Source organism: Coturnix japonica, chromosome 3 (genome assembly GCF_001577835.2).
Source record: "Coturnix japonica isolate 7356 chromosome 3, Coturnix japonica 2.1, whole genome shotgun sequence".
NCBI lineage: Eukaryota > Metazoa > Chordata > Aves > Galliformes > Phasianidae > Coturnix > Coturnix japonica.
In genome coordinates this window covers 56,947,788-56,966,232 of record NC_029518.1, presented here as the reverse complement: position 1 = coordinate 56,966,232, position 18,445 = coordinate 56,947,788, and the positions used below count along the sequence as shown (strand labels likewise).

General features: G+C 37.5%; 1 protein-coding gene across 1 annotated transcript in view; it reads right to left on the bottom strand.

Annotated features, from left to right (window-relative positions):
- Positions 1-1,972: 1,972 nt before the first annotated feature.
- The window catches only part of MAN1A1 (mannosidase alpha class 1A member 1), a 129,776-nt gene continuing 113,303 nt past the window's right edge, over positions 1,973-18,445 (bottom strand). Inside the window, exons 9-12 of the mRNA XM_015858710.2 lie at positions 15,689-15,908; positions 14,726-14,898; positions 6,705-6,820; positions 1,973-5,482 (exon numbers count right to left, since the gene is read on the bottom strand). Of these exons, the coding sequence (XP_015714196.1) occupies positions 5,362-5,482; positions 6,705-6,820; positions 14,726-14,898; positions 15,689-15,908 (630 nt within the window). The 3' untranslated portion in view covers positions 1,973-5,361. The remainder of the gene's footprint in view (positions 5,483-6,704; positions 6,821-14,725; positions 14,899-15,688; positions 15,909-18,445) is intronic.

The window sequence follows — 18,445 nt, the reverse complement described above, 5'->3', positions numbered from 1 at the left end:
TTACTATAACCCTTTGAGTCTGGCCCATCAGCCCACTATTCACCCATTGTACTTTGTCTAACATATTGTAGGATCACTAATTTGCAGAACCAAAATTCTTTAAATATTTCACATGGATTAATGTAATAAACAGTGTTGGCTCCTCTGTCATGCGTGCTTCTCAGAGCTTCTACAGTACCAGCAAATCCCTGTGCCCTAGGGTTATACTCCTTGATAGATAATTTAATAGTCAGAATGTGATAGTATAATTAAATTGTGTTGATGATTTATTTGTATTTTTGTACTGCTAGGTAGTAAAGACTAATAGTAGCTCTGTGCTATGCTAAATGATAGTGTGAAGGCAACACATAACTGAAGCGAGAGGACTAAACGTCAGTACTGAGAGCATCCTGTAAAATGTCAGTGTGGAAACTGAAAGACAAAGCACCTACTGCAAATCCACCATGAGGTGAGCACAGAAAGTTTGGAAAGGGGAGGGACTGAGGGAAGGTTGATCTACAGTGACTTTAATCAGAGGATGAGTAAGAGCTGATGCAGATGGCGGATCTGATAACCAAACAATGAGGCAAAGCACTGGCTTTTTGAGTACAGTTGAATGCTAAGAGTGTGCTGGCCTTTTAGCTAGACCTGTTCTGCAGCTGTATCACATGTGGCAGCCACCAGTTTGCACATCTGAAAATGCTTGAAGCCAAGAGGAAGCAAAAAACCTGTTTTGTGCTTTCTCCTAATAGACACACATGAACTCTCAGGCTGGGGGACTGTTCCCTGGGTTTGACAGCCTGCTTTTTGACACTTTCTTCCTGTGTTTGAGATGAACCAGGGCAGGGTATTCCCACAATTAAGGCAGATTAGCTGAAGGGGCTCTTTGTTTCCATTGCAGATGCCCTCTGATGAGTGCTGGGTTACTCTAGTACTAGAGCAAAACCATAGGGCAACACAGAGAGTGGTGTAAATTCTTTTCATCTTGACTAACAGTCAACTCAGTCCTAATTCCTTTCCTTTGGCAGAAACTATTAAAACATCCAATTACTGCTCAAGCGGGAGACCAAACTGCATGAGTCAAAAGTCAAACTCAGGTTTGTATTTACATCTCATGTTCATCAAGCAGCGTTTTATGTGACCCTGAAGCCAGGGTAGAGTACTGACAGGCAGGGGCTGCTCTTCAGCCACCACGAAAACTGTGCTCTACAGCTGCACAAGCACAGCTGTGCTGGAGAAATGAAACACTAGATCAAACAGCTACCCTGAAAAATTACTTGCACAGGTGTGATGAGTAAGTCTTTGGATAAAAATAGATGCTTCTGAGACTGCTTTGTGAAATCATGCAGCTTATTTTACTATCATCTTTCAATGACGGTTTCTACTAGTCAGAAAAAACAAGCTTATCTATGAGGTGTGGCTGTTATTTCAAGGTTTAGATCAGAGATGTTAAAGGCACAGCCTTCTGACATAAAGTGTAGTTACAGTTCTTATGACAACTTATGACAATCATTCTGTGATTTTGTGAACTATTCCTCTCTCCTCTGGAGCATGGGCTAACAACAGTGTTTCATTACATGTCGTGTAGCACCAGGCTCTCTGACAGACTTGTCATCTCAACCCAAGTGCTTGTTTCTAAATGGCACTTCGCGATGTGTATTTGAGTGACTGACCTTCACTTTGCTTTGCTTGCTGCCTGACTTCCAAGCTTCCCACTGTCATTACTAAGCTTACCGTCTAGCAAATCACATTTGGGAGAAGACATTCCTGTGAATTCTAGGAATTGATTTTTGTGGTACTGATTCTATGAGCTGACTAAAATTAAATGAATATTAACAAAAGTATTTAAACAAACAGAGAGTACTAACCCGTGTGTAACCAATCTGCTGACAAAACCTTATGAGTTCAGCAGCCAAACCAGGCTACGCAACAGGTTACTGTAGTTACTTCTGCAGTGCACTGACTTAGGAAAGAATAGAACAAGTTGAACAGATATATTAAAAGACTTTATTCACAATAGAGAAATTTTTACAAATATAAGTTCTTAAAAATTAAGCATCTTGATCTATTACGTATTCCATCATTTCAGGATTTATATAAAGATGAGAAGACTAAATGGAATATGTACAAATCAAAACCAATTTAAATGTCTCAGAAATGGAAAATGTGTATGATAGAGTCACCATAGAAACAGTGAGCCATAGGATGTTGCAAAAATCTGTGTATAATCAACAAATATGCAATACATATCTCACAAATGATCAGAACAAGTTTGTTTGTTTTTTTCTACGAAACAGTATGGTTGTCTTTTAAAAGGATTTATTTCTTAGGACTTAACATATGCAGATTTAGATGTGTTATTTTGCTACACAGAAATGGAAAGAGGATAGGCGGGTGTGTTTATGCAAAAATTATACCCCTCCATAATGCAATTTCTTTTGCTCTTATGAATGAGTGGGGACATAAAGCAACCATTGCTAGCCACTTTCACACAGCTAGTTAAGTGAATGGGAAATAACATGAATGTTATCTCAGCAATCTAACAACCACTGGTAAGCAGTGACTGTTTCAAAATGATTACACTCGCTTTGGTGTTCTGGGGTTATTAAAAAAAATAAAAATAAAATCAATATATTCTCAGTTTATGAAAAGTTTTCTTACAGTTGGCAGATCTACACGTTGTACAATCTTCTCGTCTACTTACATTTCTTTACAAAAAGTACAGTATAGTGCAGTTTGTACATACAACCTGAATACCAATACCAGTCACATCAAATTTGTGCTCTTTCAAATAATCATAACTATCAAACTAAAAAATACTCACACTGAGTGTCTGTATTACAAGTAAACAGTCATGACACGTATTTAAGCATGTAGGACCCAATGCATACAACAGTTTTGTGTTTGCCCGCTTTTTGAAACAAGAAGAGCTTATCAGGTTCTCCACTGTTTCTCTGAAGCTTATTAAATAAACACAAGACTGCTGGACACATCAGGGGGGAAGCATACTGTGGTTCAGAAAAACATGTAAAAAGAGGGTTACAAAATGCATTTCTCAGAGACCGCTTCTGTCTGAGTTATTGAAGTTATTTAACCGATGTGGGGCCTATAGCAGTGTGTGCGCTATCACGTGGTAGGCATAAAGATAAATAAGACAAAAGTATAATCTTTTTTCTTTTAAGGGGAAAGATAATTGTGTATTTAGCAAGAGAGATAGCTATCATTTCTCTGTTGTAACGGGGGGAAAAAAGCTCCCTTATAAACACAGTTTCTGACAAAATATAATGAATACTCCAGTACTTCATGGTTACAAATCCTGAATTATTAACATAAGCAGGAATTCTGCTTTTCAACAGAGGAGGGCCAAGGATTCCTTCTTCACTTTTCTCACGCTGTTACTGTGACATGAGAGAATCCATACTTAAAAATATAATACTTTTGCACAAGAGCAAAAAAATTTCAAGGCAACTTGCTGATTCCATCCAGCAGGCTTTATAGTAGGCAGCTGTGTATATATTTATATTCATATTCATTCTCCCTGCTCTGGGTCACAGAGGCTCAGTAGAGTCCTTCTGTTAACTTCCATGTATGACTGCACAGCTCTGCCAGGCCTTTGAAAGAAGAAGCAGTGTCACTGGAGATACTCTTGCTTTGCCCCCTGTAGAAATGTCTTTGGCAGCTCACATGGCAGACTGTCTTCTCTGTCTGCAGTGGAACCAGACAGGCAGTGCTATCTTACACACTCCAGAGGGAAAAGTTTATGGGTCAGCCTCCCATGTTTATAAAAATATATGTGATGTTATCTTTGCTTTTGGCTTCTACATAAGTAAAGCCTACACTACAGACCTCAATCAGTATAGAAAAAAGTGGTAAAATGTACTCTGTAATGCCTAAACAAACACATTTCCTCAGCTCTGATTAGCTACCCTGGATATGCGAGATGGACAGCGTACAAGGTTTAAAAGTGATAACTGATCAGAGCCATTTGTTTAGTTGCAGTCAAATCAGTTCATAATGCACTTTCTCAGAATGGGCAGTCAGGTGTTATACCCTACTCAAAATGTATAAAATTCATTCTTTCACTGAGTGAAAACATTTGTAGACTTAAAAACAATGTAAGACACTCCAAGCTACATTTAAGTAAAATAAGGTATTGATTGTGCCTGATTCTTTTCCCTTTGGTGATACCATAAAGTAAAACTTTTTTGGCAAAACTGTTACCTTTCTTAGTAAACTAGGCTTATAATCTAAGGACAATTTTACAACATAATGCATTTCTGTCACTTAAAGAAGCCAGAGTAGGTGCTTTCAGTAAGTTTTAGTTCTGTGCTGGATAATTTCCTCTCTGCAGGAGATGAGTTTTTTTCCAGGCATCTGAATATGATTTTATTCATAAAGATACATTAAATTGCTTTATGACAATCAAGTACAAAGACTAGTGTCAAGTCTGAACCAGTCTGAGTGCATGAGAATGTCACAGAAAACCAAACTGTCTCTGGTATAATTCTCAGTTTAACTTCAGGGATAAATGCATTTAGTAGCTTTACTTTGTCTTTTTACCATCTAACCGAATGAAAGCTACTGGATTAAAAAACATAAAGATGGCAAATCTCCTTTTCTTAATAAGAAATGATTATCTTATTTTACTCCATATTGGCCTGACTAAAGGCATCAGGATTACTCCACTTAGAAAAGGGAAGAAACTATTTACTCTACAGTAATATTCTAATAAAAACCTGAAAAACTAGTGTGCTAAATAATGTGCTAAACTCATAAGACTAGTTGAGACTAACTCCAACACATACTGCAGTTTCAGAGTTGTGTCTGCATGAGATGAAAATATTCCTATGTAGACTTAATTGACAATGAAATACATCAGATACTTCACCAAGTAATGATAGACCCGCATAAGAAGAGGCTGTCACAGTCACAATATTTGTCTTGGATGACACACAAAACAAATCAACATAGAACAAAAAAAGGAAAAGAAAAAAGCTCTTTATATACTTAATTCAATATGGCTTTTTGCAACATGGCAAAATATTACAGCTTAAAGCAGACATCTCCTCATGGAGGAGAAAAAATTTTGCAGTCAAATGAAAAGTATAACAGGAAACAAGTAGCATGCTGACCCTCTGCTCATTTTGGCCAAGATTACACTGCAGACTAACAAAATCTGGACAGATGTTGTATTTCTTATCTAAAAAGTGGTTCAATTAATGACTGAATTTTTATTAGTTTGGGTCCATTCATAAATATTTACTGTTAAAGAAAACAGACTGCAAAACGCTTGATTTAAGAATTTAACTCAAGGATTTAAAATAAAATCACACGCCCAGTCCTGGAAAGAAACATAAGGAATGAAACAAGTTAAAACTTGATCTATTTTTCTTTTTCTTCTTTACTCTCTTTGCGAAGAATAGGGAAGGGATGAGCCTCTGTATTGAAGACCCAGTGCTCAAATGGAAGAAGATCATCATCAGAAAATAGCAAATATAAGTATCTGGCAAGAAAAAAAAAAAAAAAAGCAGAAAACGTGACCATGTCAGCAATCATTTTCAAGAAAACATGAATACCTGATTTTTGTAGATAAACCTACCAATGGAAACCACTGACAATACAGAAAATATAATGTCCTCGCATAATAAGGGTTAGCACAAAACTCTGGGGCTACTCAACTCAGGTTGGAATCAAGGGCAATAACAAGTAGAGACCAACAGCCCAGCTCCTCTATTCTGTTAGAGGAAAAATATGTTTATGTTTTCAAGGTTAAATACTACTTTATTTCACTACCACTTCATCCTTTGTAATGTTAATACATACTATTTTGATCACATATAACCAATATGTATATACATTTTCCTCCTGAATGTTCAGTTTATCAAGGTGAAGTAATGAAAATACTATAGTCCAATCCCATATTACTTCCGAGCGAGACATCTGGCCTAGGAATTTTGAAGAATAAAAGCCAACTCCTAGTACTAGGACCAAGAGATTGGAGAGCCACTTATTAAGATAGCATCTATTAAAGCCAGCAGTAAATAAAAATAAAAAAATCCCCATCATTTTATTTAGTATAATGGTATAGTGTAGTAGCTTCTCTAACATGATTATTAAAGATATCTTAGGGGTGAAACTCTCCTTCCTAAATGAAAATTTATTCTGAATCCCCATCCCCCATGAAGGCTTTTCACAGAATCATAGGCGTTGGAGAAGACCTCTGTAGATCATCTAAATTAAACTTCCTACACTTTATTAACAATTTTGGAGACAGCAATATAAAATAAAGACTTTTGTTTTTTTCCTTTTAACAGGATGTGTGAGCTTACCATGCAACGTTGCTCTTCTTTCCCCCTCAGTCTGCAGATTTAAAATGAAATGTACGTGACGTATGCCTGATAAGTTCTCTGTGTCCTCAATTTGTTTCCCTAGTGTTGGCATATGTAACTAGAACCTATCAATGCTTGTAGATGTAATTTCTCACCAAAGACTACCAAGTGCTCTTAACAAAAGTAAAGATAATTTTCAAAAGTCATAGAATTTACTTTACTGATATAAAAGAGAGGAAAAAAAAGGCAATTTGGCATCCTGTCACCTAAGAAAAGCTCTACTATTCCAGTCAGATTTTGTTACATGAATGTCAAGGGTACTAATGATAAATACTTATCTGTAAAGATGATACATAGAACTACTTGATATTAATGAAAGCAACTTTCTTAACTTACTTGAGTGTCTCCGAAAGGAAGAAACTTTGCTGCACGTCATCATGGCTTTCATGATTACTATAAACATCTCTAATACCGGAATAGCCACCATCTACTCTGCAATGTTTTTCCAGTGCCTGAAAACAGGTGAGCAGAAAAAAAAAAAAAAGAAAGAAAAGACAAGATGTTTAATAATATGAATAATATGAATAATCTGTCACATTTTGATTGTTTGACAATAACACAAATAACTATCACAAATTTCTGACAATTTTTATTTGATAAAGAGCTAAAAAATAGATAGAGCTCCAGATGGAAATCTCTTTAAAAACACATGTGTAGTTTTACATTTAAGAAGAGAATCAGAATGATAAATTCATAAAAGAAATGAACATAAACCAGTTTTCAGAGGGAAATGTATACTGGAGTATCAGTGTAAAGATATAAGAACTGTTCATTATTTTCTCTTTTCTATTTACCTTCTCTGTCATAGGCTTGTCTGTACAGTCTTCAGAGTTCCTGTCACAGACACCTTCTCTGGTCATATTTTACTGCTTACAACTTACTGTGACTGAACTGAATGCTATGATTAAGATCAATCTTTTCTTTGCCTTTCTTTTCCTTAGTTTTGGAAAGCGGAAGCCAGCTGTCCCTTTCCTGTGTAAGTTGTTGAGGGCTTTTGGGTTTTTCTTTTTCAATTATTTCATTTTTGATAGGGAAACATCTGATATTGGGCTGCGACTGTATTTCTTTCTGCATTAGATCCTATTTTTCTTCAAAAATCTTTCTGAAAAAAAAACCTTTGCTTCTGGTTAGACAGAAAGCCACGTGGTTAAATTTAAATATCCTGGAGAGAACCTACAATGATTTAATTTAACACCTCATTATTCAAAAACAAATCCAGAAAATGGTCTTTACCTGTAAACAATTTCTAACAAGGAAAATAACAGTGAGTATCATGGCTGACTATGTCTACCCAAGATCACCCTCCTCTGCAACATAGTGCTCACTGTGGAAATAGGCATGTGAGCAACAACATTCAAGCAGAAATACCCGGAGCTTCATCAAAACCCTAAGGAGGAGATGAAAGGCTCTAATTCCATTACACAAATAGTTCCTCAATTTCTGAAGTTATTACAAACATCACTGAAGTGACTATGAGATGTATAGATTTTCTTTCTGGATATTCTATTCTGTATTTTAAACCACATATAGCAGAAACTAATGAAAAGGCAGAAGATACATCTGAAAACAAGTAAGCAGGCAGAATAAGTGTTTTCTGATGAAAGATGGAACTAAAAGTCAACAAGGATTACTGAGGTATCTATCACCTCCACCTGCTTGAAAAGCTGAGTCTTGCTGTGAGTAGATATCCTATGTTTCCTTGATGCTGGAGGTACGGTTAAGCAATCTGCATATATTTAGCTTGCACATCAGGCTCTCTATTGCTTTCACTGGAGGGTAAGCTGCCTATTGTACATTTAAAAGACATTTTTCTCCAGAAGAGATCCTTTAAAATATAACAGGCCTATTTGTCTTCTCTTGTGTGTGTTTAAGTTCTTTAATTTTCCTGGACAGTTTTACTAAGTGACAAATATACTTAAGTTTAAACTAGTAATTTCCCCTGGCTGGAATTCCTTTTCTCTCATCTACTTGAACCTGCAATGAATTTAAAATGCTGAATCTGTGCCTGGATTTTCAATGTCAAATACAAGATTATATTTTCTGAGGCACCACAGAAAGAGAACTTGAAGGATAAAGCTGGTATTCAAGGAAACATCTGCATTTTAATGAGGGTGAAGCAAAATAAAACAAATTGCTTTTTTGGGCTTATATGCTCTAATGTAGTTCAAGCTTTCCTCATGAGGATCACCAGAGTTAATTGTGGAGAGACACCATATACACAACTGAATACACTGCTGTGTCAAAAACTAAGAGATCAACTTGCATCATTTTAGCCCTTTGGTGGTACTGCTTTGTGCAAATGTGGATCATCTTACCCCTGAAAGTTACTTTGCACTACACTAAAGGAACAGAACATTATCATCTGGTGTTAATACCATAAAAATATCTTTGTTGTAACCACTATTTATCTGGCAGGAATGTCCTTTTGTGCCCGTGCCTTCCATTTCAGAACACAGTGACATTCGTACCTACAGTGGAGTAGTGGTAGGTGAGGAGAATTGACTTAACACATTTTAAATTAGTAGACCTTGGAAAATGAAAGTGGCTAAGATCAGTTATGCTAGTAATGGAAAACATAAATAAAGTGAAAACCAGTTGTCAGTCTCAAAGTGTCATAAAGGAAAAAAACAAAGGAAGTGTTATGAATTCAAAATATGTGCCATAATTATAATGCAGAAAGGGAGACATTCATACGCTAAGCTGATGAAATCTTTCTGACTCAGTAAAAGTGGATTTTGCTGTTGGTTATCACTGCATTTTCTCCACAAACTGAAGTACCTACAGAATGATCTTGGACAAACTGAGGCAGGAAAGCAAGTTTCCAGAGTGAAAAAAAGGGAGAGACAAGAGTGTTTTTTCAGACTATAAAAGTAAGAGAATGTTATGTGTTGGAGAGCTTAACAGTTCATGACCATGACACAACTGCAGCCTCTTACTATGTGGGCACTCGAAAAAAAAAATGAAGTACTGTTGTCAGTATCATGAGTTGAAAATGGACATGAAATACCTAAAACTCAGCATTTTCAGACTAAGCAAATGAACTGATTGTTAAACTCTTCCCCTCTCCCCTCTTTCTTTTTTTTTCTCCAGTCTCTGCTTTCTCTTAATGACAACAGTGCTGGTAACTAGAATTTCCATATTCAGTGGGTAGGGAACTCCCAGAGAGCACAAGTGTTCTCTGGTGCAAGTATTAAAAACGAGAGTGAGCTGAACTAGAGGTGTTCAAGAAACATCTAGATGCTATACTAAAGGGCGTGTTTTAATGGGGAAATGCTGGCGATAGATGGACATTTGGACTGGATGATTTTGGAGGTCACTTCTATCCTTAGTGAATCTATGGACTTGTGAAGTAGTTGTGGTAAACTATCATGATGCACGCTGAAATGAATAAAAAAGCAGCATCAAGTAGAGCTGTATGTGCTAGAAACATCAAAGGAGAAAAAAAGGAAAATATATGAATGCTACAGCTGACTGCATGACTTCTGTGAAGTTGCAAGATCTGTTTTTGTGAAACACGCAGCTGCACACAAAGACAATGGAAGATGGGCCTGTACAGAATGGGACCAGCTGCATCTGCCGCAGATGGGCTCTAAACCATTACTTTAGAGCTAGACAAAAGTAGCCACAAGAATGTTAAACAAGGAACTTAGGAAGAGCAATAAGAAGGTAAATAAGTATACAGACTTGAAATAAACAAAAACAAACTGAAGCAGGGCAGAGAATATTAATAATAAGGAAAACATTTTAATTGTCTATAACAATTTTAACAGTGTGGGCAGAAACAATGAGTCAGGAAAATCATCTGGAGAAAGAACATTATAAACTTGGCATTACTGAAGCTTAGTGGCTTCCATAAACGGTGATTCCAAACATTTCAATTATAATCTGTCTGGAAAGAGTCCAGTAGGAAAATGTATGCATATGGATGGTGTTAGAAAAGAAGGAAGTATGGGAACAACTCTCTATAGTAGGGGCTTTGCAAAAATGAATGAATAAATAAAAAAATAAAAAGTAATAATTTGGAATCAGTAACTCAGCAACATATCATTTAAAGACATGTACAGCCAACACCTGAAGATAGTAAACACATTGTCCTAAATAATTACACCCTACCTATCTAATTATAATGTTTACTGCAGATATAGAAGTGCACAGAATATGCAAGAAATAAAGAGCTGGAAATTAGTAAAGTTCCACTATGGAAAGCAGATTTTACCATGAATTTAATTCCTTGACAGTATCTAACAACCAAAATTGAAACGCTCTTCTTGCACAAATTTGAGATACATTCAGTATCCCAGAGAAAGAATGTGGTGGAGTACAATTACAGACTTTTGTTGCTGTATAGGGAGCCAGCAGATGTCATGTTGCAGCCAGGTACATGGAATTGTAATGCAGTAATAGCTCTCCAGTAGGGTCTCACAGGGACAGGTAATTGTGCAACAAGTCATTGTGTTCTTTCCTGACTATAGAGCAAGCTTCTACAACTAGCAGAGGGCCATTCTGAAGTTACAATCATACATTCCTAGAAACAAGATGTGTTGGACAAACTAACAAACAGGATGGTTTTAAAATCCCAGAAGGCAACAGCCCTGCAAAGGACTGAGGGGTCATTGATAACAAAACACCACAGGGAGTTTTGCTTTCTTTCTTTGTGTTTTTCTTTAGAATACAGAGCCACAAAATTAATATTCTTTAGCCTCCTTAATCTTCTCGTAAGACCTCAGTCCCCTTAAAAATCTCAACAAGTGATAGGCAAAAAGATAGTTTAAGAAGTGCAACATCACTGTGAGGAGAAAATAGGTGAGCTCTGGAAGCACACTATAAGCCCCCGTCTGGAGGACAAAACAAGGTAGATCCAATAGTATTCATGTCCAACAGTAAGACTGATTAACCACTGAAATAAGGGAAATAATTGCATATCACAGGGTGGCTTAGGTTGGAGGAAACCTAGTTCCAGGATCATCTAGTTCCAACCCTCCTGCCATGGGCAAGGTTGCCAGATCAAGCTGGCCCGGATCCCATCCAACCTAGTCTTGAATGCCTCCAGAGATGGGGCACACACAGCCTCTCTGGGCAACCTGTTCCAGTGCTTTACTACCTTCTAAGTGAAAAATTTCATCCTAACATCTAACCAAAATCTATCCTCTTTTAGTGTGCTCGCTTTTCCAGCATGTTCAAGTCCCTCTGGATAGTGTCCCTTACTTCTATTGTGTCATTTGCACTACCCAGATGCTTTGTGCCATCAGAAAACTTGTTGAGGGTGCACTCAATCCCACCATCTACATCACTGATAGAAACGTTGAAAAGTACCAGTCCCAAAACAGACCCCTGGGCGACACCACTTCTGAATGGCCCCCTCTTTGACACAGAAACATTGACAACAACTTTCTGGCTACAACCATCCAATCAATTTTTAATCCACATAATCAAATCCATATCTCTCCAATTCCGAGATAAGGATGTGGTAAGTCAAAGGCCTTGCAGAAGTCCAGGTAGATGATATTAGTTGTCCTTCCTTTGTCCACCAGTGACATTTCTCCATCACCAAAGGCCACCAGATTGGTCAGATACCATCCGCCCTTGATGGAGAAGTGTTGGCTCCCTCATGTGCCTTAACATGTCTTCCAGGAAGATCCGTTCCCAGGCACAGATATGAGGGTCACCAGCTTGTAGTTCCCTTGGTTCTCCTTTCTCCCTTCCTTGAATATGGGAGTGTTGTTTCCCTTTTTCCAGTCACCAGTGGACTTTGCCTAACAGCCATGATATTTCAAAAATGACAGAGTGGCTTGGCAACTACATCAGTCAGTTCCTTCAGAACCCTGGGATGAATGTCATCTGGCCCCATAGACTTGTTCACATTCAGCATCATGAGGAGGTCTTGGACTTGCTCCAAGATTTTGCGATTTTGCTCTCCTGGCCCCCTCTTAAGGATTCAGGAATACAAAAGGCATGAGAAGCCTGACTGGCCATGAAGAACAATGCAAAGAACGCCTTAAGTACCTCAGCCTTCTCCATGTCTGAGAAGGCCAGAACTCACTTCCCCTTTACCAGACGGGGTACACTCTCCTTTGCCTGTCTTTTCTGCCCAATGTATCTAAAGAACCTCTTCTTGTTGTTGTTCATGTCCGTCGTCAAATTCAGTTCCATCTGCACCTTGAATTTCCTGATCCCATCCCCGCACATCTAGACAGCATCCCTATATTCTTCCTAGGCTGCTCATACCTGCTTCTGCTGCTTGTACTTTCCATTTTTTTTTTCTCTCTCAGCCTGACCATCAGGTCCTTGGTCAGTCATGCTGATTTCCTGCCTCGTCTGCCTGCTTTCTTATCCTGGATGATGGAGGGATCTTGTGTTCTCAGAAAGGCATCCTCAAAGCGCTGCCAGCTCTGTTCTGTTTCTTTTTCCCTAAGGACAGTTTCCCAGGAGATCACTTCCAACAATTTCTTAAACAGCCTGAAGTTCAGTCTTTTGAACTTCAGAGTCCTGATGCTACTCTTTGCTAGGCTAACGTTCCTTGTGATCATGAACTTGACCAGGGCATGGTTGCTGCAGCCCAAGCTGCTTCTGATCTTAACCTCTTTTGTGATTGATCTTATCTGTTTTCTGCATTGGTGAGCAGCAGGTCCGGCAACGTTTCACCTCTGGTGGGTTTGTGCAATAGACTTATCGTTGATGAACTCCAGGAGCTCGCCACATTGTTTTCCCAGTAGATATCTGGGTGGTTGAAATCCCCCATCAGGATGAGAGCCTGTGAGTGTGACACCTCTTGCAGCTGAAGCAAGAAGGCCTCATCAACAGGCTTCCCTTGATCAGGTGGCCTGTAGTAGACCCCAACCACCAGATGTTCTTTATTGGACTAGTCCCTAATTTTAACCTACAGGCTCTAAACCTTTTTGTTGTCTAATCACTTCTTAACAGGGGGGCAACTCCTCCATCTCTCCTGCATCAACTATCCCTTCTAAAAAGCTCATAAAACTCATAACCCTCAATCATAACATTCCAGTTACGTGAGTCATCCCACTATATTTCCATGATGGCAATATGATTGTAGTTAATACCACAATTTTCAGTTCCTCCTGCTTATTTCCCATTCTGTAAGCATTTGTAAAGAATCACTTCAGTTAGGCATTCAGTCACATTACCTTCTATGAAGAGCCCTCCCAAAAACCTCTGGGACAAATCTGATGTTTTCCCCTGCTGCTTCCTGAAGTTACAGTGTTCCCTGACTCTTCTCTGTTCCTCAGCAGTACATCCCCTTCCCCCATCAAATCTAGTTTAAAGCCCTGGTGATGAGCTCTGCCAGCTTGCTGCCTAGTATATTCATCATAAGATGTAGCTGGATGAGGGCCCCTGCTAACCCTTTGTCCCTACAACTCTAGCTCTGCCATCCCATATCTTGTCATGACTTGCTATCACCCTCTCCCCCTTCAAATCTAGTCTAATGTCAATGAGCCCAGACAGCTCCTGGGCCAGTATTCTTTTCCCCCTTCAACCTATGGGGAGCTGATCATCATCAGCCATCAGGCCAGGTGTCAAGTAACCCACTCCATGGTCAAAAAAAAAGACATAATTCCTGTGGAGGCACGAGACTCTCAGGCAAGTATTTATAAGATGGATTTTCCTGGTCCTCTCCATATCCCTACGTGCAAATGAAGGGACAGAAGATAACACTTCATCCATGAACAGCCCCAGTCCCCTGCAGCCCACAGGCTTCTCTCAGTGACTACATCACTGCCAACCTGAACTATCAGTAGGGGATAAAAGTGATGGATTTGACAAGTTTTGTAGTGTAGAATGTTCATGTTGCTAGATTCAGCATTATTGGTTGAAATTCAAAGGTTGTGGGACACAGAAATTAAAATCTTGATGAGACTGTTATCATTAATGGAGCTCAGTCCAGATGACCTATTGTTAAAAGTAACTTAGTTTTAGAATGTTTGGTACTATCTGGACACTTAATCTTGGCCTTTATCACCCTAATTAAAATCACTTAACATAATTACTATAGAAAATACACTTCATAGAACTTATTTCCATGTCTAAGACTCAAATATGTCATATTTTCACTTTCCACTCACATGCAGCAATACTCAGCATCTTCAACAGAACATTCAAATATGACCCTGATCAGGGAAATCACAAAGTATTTTTAAGTATACAGTACCAACAGGAGATGAGTCAGCCAAAATCATCTTCTCTCATTTACTAAATGAATCTCTGGAAATCTGAGTTGATATTACTGATTTAAAAAGATTACTTACTCTTCAACTGCTAAGCAAAATTCAGATTTTGTTTAACAGCTCACATAACAAGATACTAGAATTTAATAAGAAAAGAATCCTGTAGAACATTACCTCTACAGCTTCCCATGCCCACTGCCTGTACTTTGGGTCATGAGTAAGCCGCCACATGTACATGTAGGTCTCTATGACTTCAGGTCGTAGGATGTAGTATTTTTCATTTTGTCTTGTAGCAATGGCCTCAACTCCACCATCAAATCTGAATGCTTCTGGCCCCAGTTTCATGCCTACCCAATATAAAAACATATGCTGAAGGAAAGGCATTAAAAGGTTTCAAATCATGTAACCTGCCAAATTAACGATCATTTCATACCACATGAGGCAGGCAACCTAAAATGTATATAATTTTTGACAGGTACTACAGCAGCTCCTTTTTTCCAATATTTTGCAAATAATTCACAGTGCTAAAGGGCTATTTTTTATCAATGTCTTAAACAGCAGTTCCAGTTTGAACAGTGATGTTAACATTTGCATTCTGAGCAATTTAATATAGTTAGCAACATATTAGGTTTTCCTTAAAAGATGAGGATATTCACTTTTCTGTGTTGAAAATACACTCTGGGATCTGAAATGCTGCCAGGGCTATTTTTATAAGATGAAAGAATCCAAAGAAATTTCCTGCACAGAGATTCACTTTCTTCATGCAATTCTTTGTTTGCAGTATTATATATACAAACAGAACTGTGGATAATTTTTTTTTGTGTGTGTGCATAAAGCATAATTAATGATGCATAAATGAACATATCCCCCCCGACTTGTATTTGGCTATGAAGAAATTGGAAACACAGAAAAAAAAAAGCTGTAATGTTAGATACTACAATTAGTAGCTATAATCCAGATGTACAGAAATTATTTATGAAACAAAGCAGCCAATCTTAAAGTTACTTCTGAATCAAAGCAAAATTTTATCAGAGAAAAGATTGGGAGTTTTTACAATGATTCAACTTTTATTCACCACTGTGAATTAAGAATAGATGGCTGCCTTCATAAAACCAAACTCTCTGATACTGTACTTACTTGTACGATCGTAGGATTCGTGGCAAGTTCTAGCAATTTCAGCACCAAGCTCAATGTGATGGCCTGTCTTGTCACTAGGTGCTCCATCTGCTCCTAGAGCAAACATGCCTCCAGCAAAACAAGTCAGATGTCCCATCTTGTGTTCGAGCAGTCCACCCTTCCACTCAGCGATGTATGTCAGTCCTCCACTTGATTTTCGAATGAGATGGGTCTCTATGGCCTGTGGAAGCACATTATTTATTATTATTATTACTACTAATCAAAAATTGCCGCTTGGTAAAGCATGAAAGACCAAGACAAATAACAGAGAGACCTTAAGATTGTTTCATAGGTCAGTTGGTTTTATTTTGTGTTGCCTTTGCTTATAAAGTAAAATGGATGTGCTGGCACAAATTCAAGTGTAGCTAAATAAACATAGATTAAAATATGTTGGTAAGGATGATTAACACTGCCACAACTTTCATCAATTTATGCAGTATATCTTATACAAAAGGCCTAAAAAATAGAATAGCATTCCTATATTTTTCTTCTCCTTCCTAATTTGAACATTTTCAGACAATTTTGTTTTTAATGGTGATTAGCAATTACTTTAGTGTCCATATTTCCAATCTGAACTCTGAGAACAAATTTGTTTATTGATATAAATTCACGTGTATTATATGCAGGTCTAAATTCATATTCAAAACATCTGAGTCAGCGTACTAAATGATGCTGGGCTTTTGGGACTATATGGCACTCCCAATCAAGACCAATGAATTCCCTCCAAGATTGAATTCCTCCATAGTCATAAATCAAGAGCAGAGAATCTGAGACTTCTAGGGAAAAAAAAAAGCTAAGCAGAAGAAGAATTAGAAGTGGGTGCTGATAGCAATGTCTGGTCACCAATTACAGAATCCAGGAATAAATCTATATGTTTTCAGGGGAACAGAATTAAAACAATGGTGGTGATGCAGGAGAGCACACTAATTAGAAACGCACAGAGAAATTAAGTTATTGCCTCTAACAGGTAGTGGAGAGGAGATGAACAACTCTATCACACATTCAGTTTTCCACCAGTATTCTGGTATATTCTGTTGAAATCACTAGATCCAGAAACAGTACTGAGCATGCATTGTACAAGAGAAAGAAAATTAATAAAGCAGCAGTGCAAAGAACCATTAATAAAAAAGCTAGGATTAAAAACAATGTGAAATAATGAGAAGGTACTGATTATAGTTATTTCTTCCCATTTAAACATCTGTAGAAGTTGTTTCATAAGCATGAAAAAATCTGCTGTAAACCAGAAGCATCAGCAGAACAATTCTACAAGTTTTACTTACAATGTAGCTCTTTTTGGGGGGTTGGCAGGGTAGGCAGGAATGTCACATCAAATGATATAGTTTGTTTTCCACTATCACTAGTGCAATACATGCTGTGAGGGTGTTTTTCTACCTGCCTCGAGGTCCATTACCACCTTAGAAAGATAATCAATCTTTTTGTTTCCTCCTGGATTATATACTTTTAGCATTGGATGCCAAGTGAAATCATACCTAAATTTTAAAGCATCAGTAAATAATGAAGTTTTGTATATTTTAAACAAAACCTGTGTAAATCAACCTATTGAAAAAGGAATTAAACACAAAGGGGGAAGGCATGAGAAATGCATCCCTTAAGCATCTGTGAGAGATGGGAGAATTACAGAGGTTAAGGTGATGTGAAGGTAACAGTGGTCCTGTATTCCATGTGCATTATGAAAAAAATTTTCTGTCATGTTGGGAAACTAATAATGGAATGCCTAGGTATGGCTTTTTAAAATAATGCTCTTTGAAATGTGTTTTCTTATCAGTTATCTCACTGCATAAGAAGTTCCTTAACGCATAGTTAAAGAATGGATAGAACAGAATTTATAGAACCTGCCACAAAATGTACAGCTGCATAAACAGGTGAAATTTATGGGAAGATAGAAATTTTTGGAAAACTCCCAACATCCATCAGTGCGCCGTTTGCATTTTTATAAAGCAGTCTGTATACTCCAGTAGGATACCTTATTGCTAAAACTTCACACAACAGTTTTGTGAGAAATAGCTTTCAGACTACTTAGGCGTTCTCAAGGATAAGTGGTCTAAAATCAAGTTCAGAAATGAAAAACTTAATTTAGTGACGCTTCATTAGACCTTTCAGCAGGATTTATCCATCTCACCAAGTCAACAGTTCTCTTAATGCCTGATAGCTCTGTTGGTCACTTTACAGTTGATTAAGATTACAAAAACAAACAAATTAAACATTGATTGATAAATAAATTTACTTACATTGCCTTTCTTTTTTTCTTAAATGAAAGACATACTGAAGCATTAATGTACCTGACAAAAATAACAGTGGTCATACACATTCAGGAGTACTAGAACCACACCAGACTTTATTATTCTAGTATGAAAATGGATTTTGATGTACCAGTAAGCCTTTCAGTGTTATGTTTTTTTGTTCCCCCTCCTTTTTTATTTACCTTAACTCTGGATAAAATGTTAAACTGGAAAAGATAACGTCCATTGGAGAAATTTTAAAATCAATTTCAGAAACTGGTGTTAAAAAATAACCTAAATGCTAATCGATATTAAAATATTGCAAAATAAGAATAATTTCCAAATTGTTCTTACTTTGAAGAGAACATTATACATTATACTGATTTTATTATTGAGCCCTACTAAGAACTAGTACTTACAGTTATTTATAGTTATCTTCACTATGTAAGCATTTTACTTAAATATCTTTTGATTACGT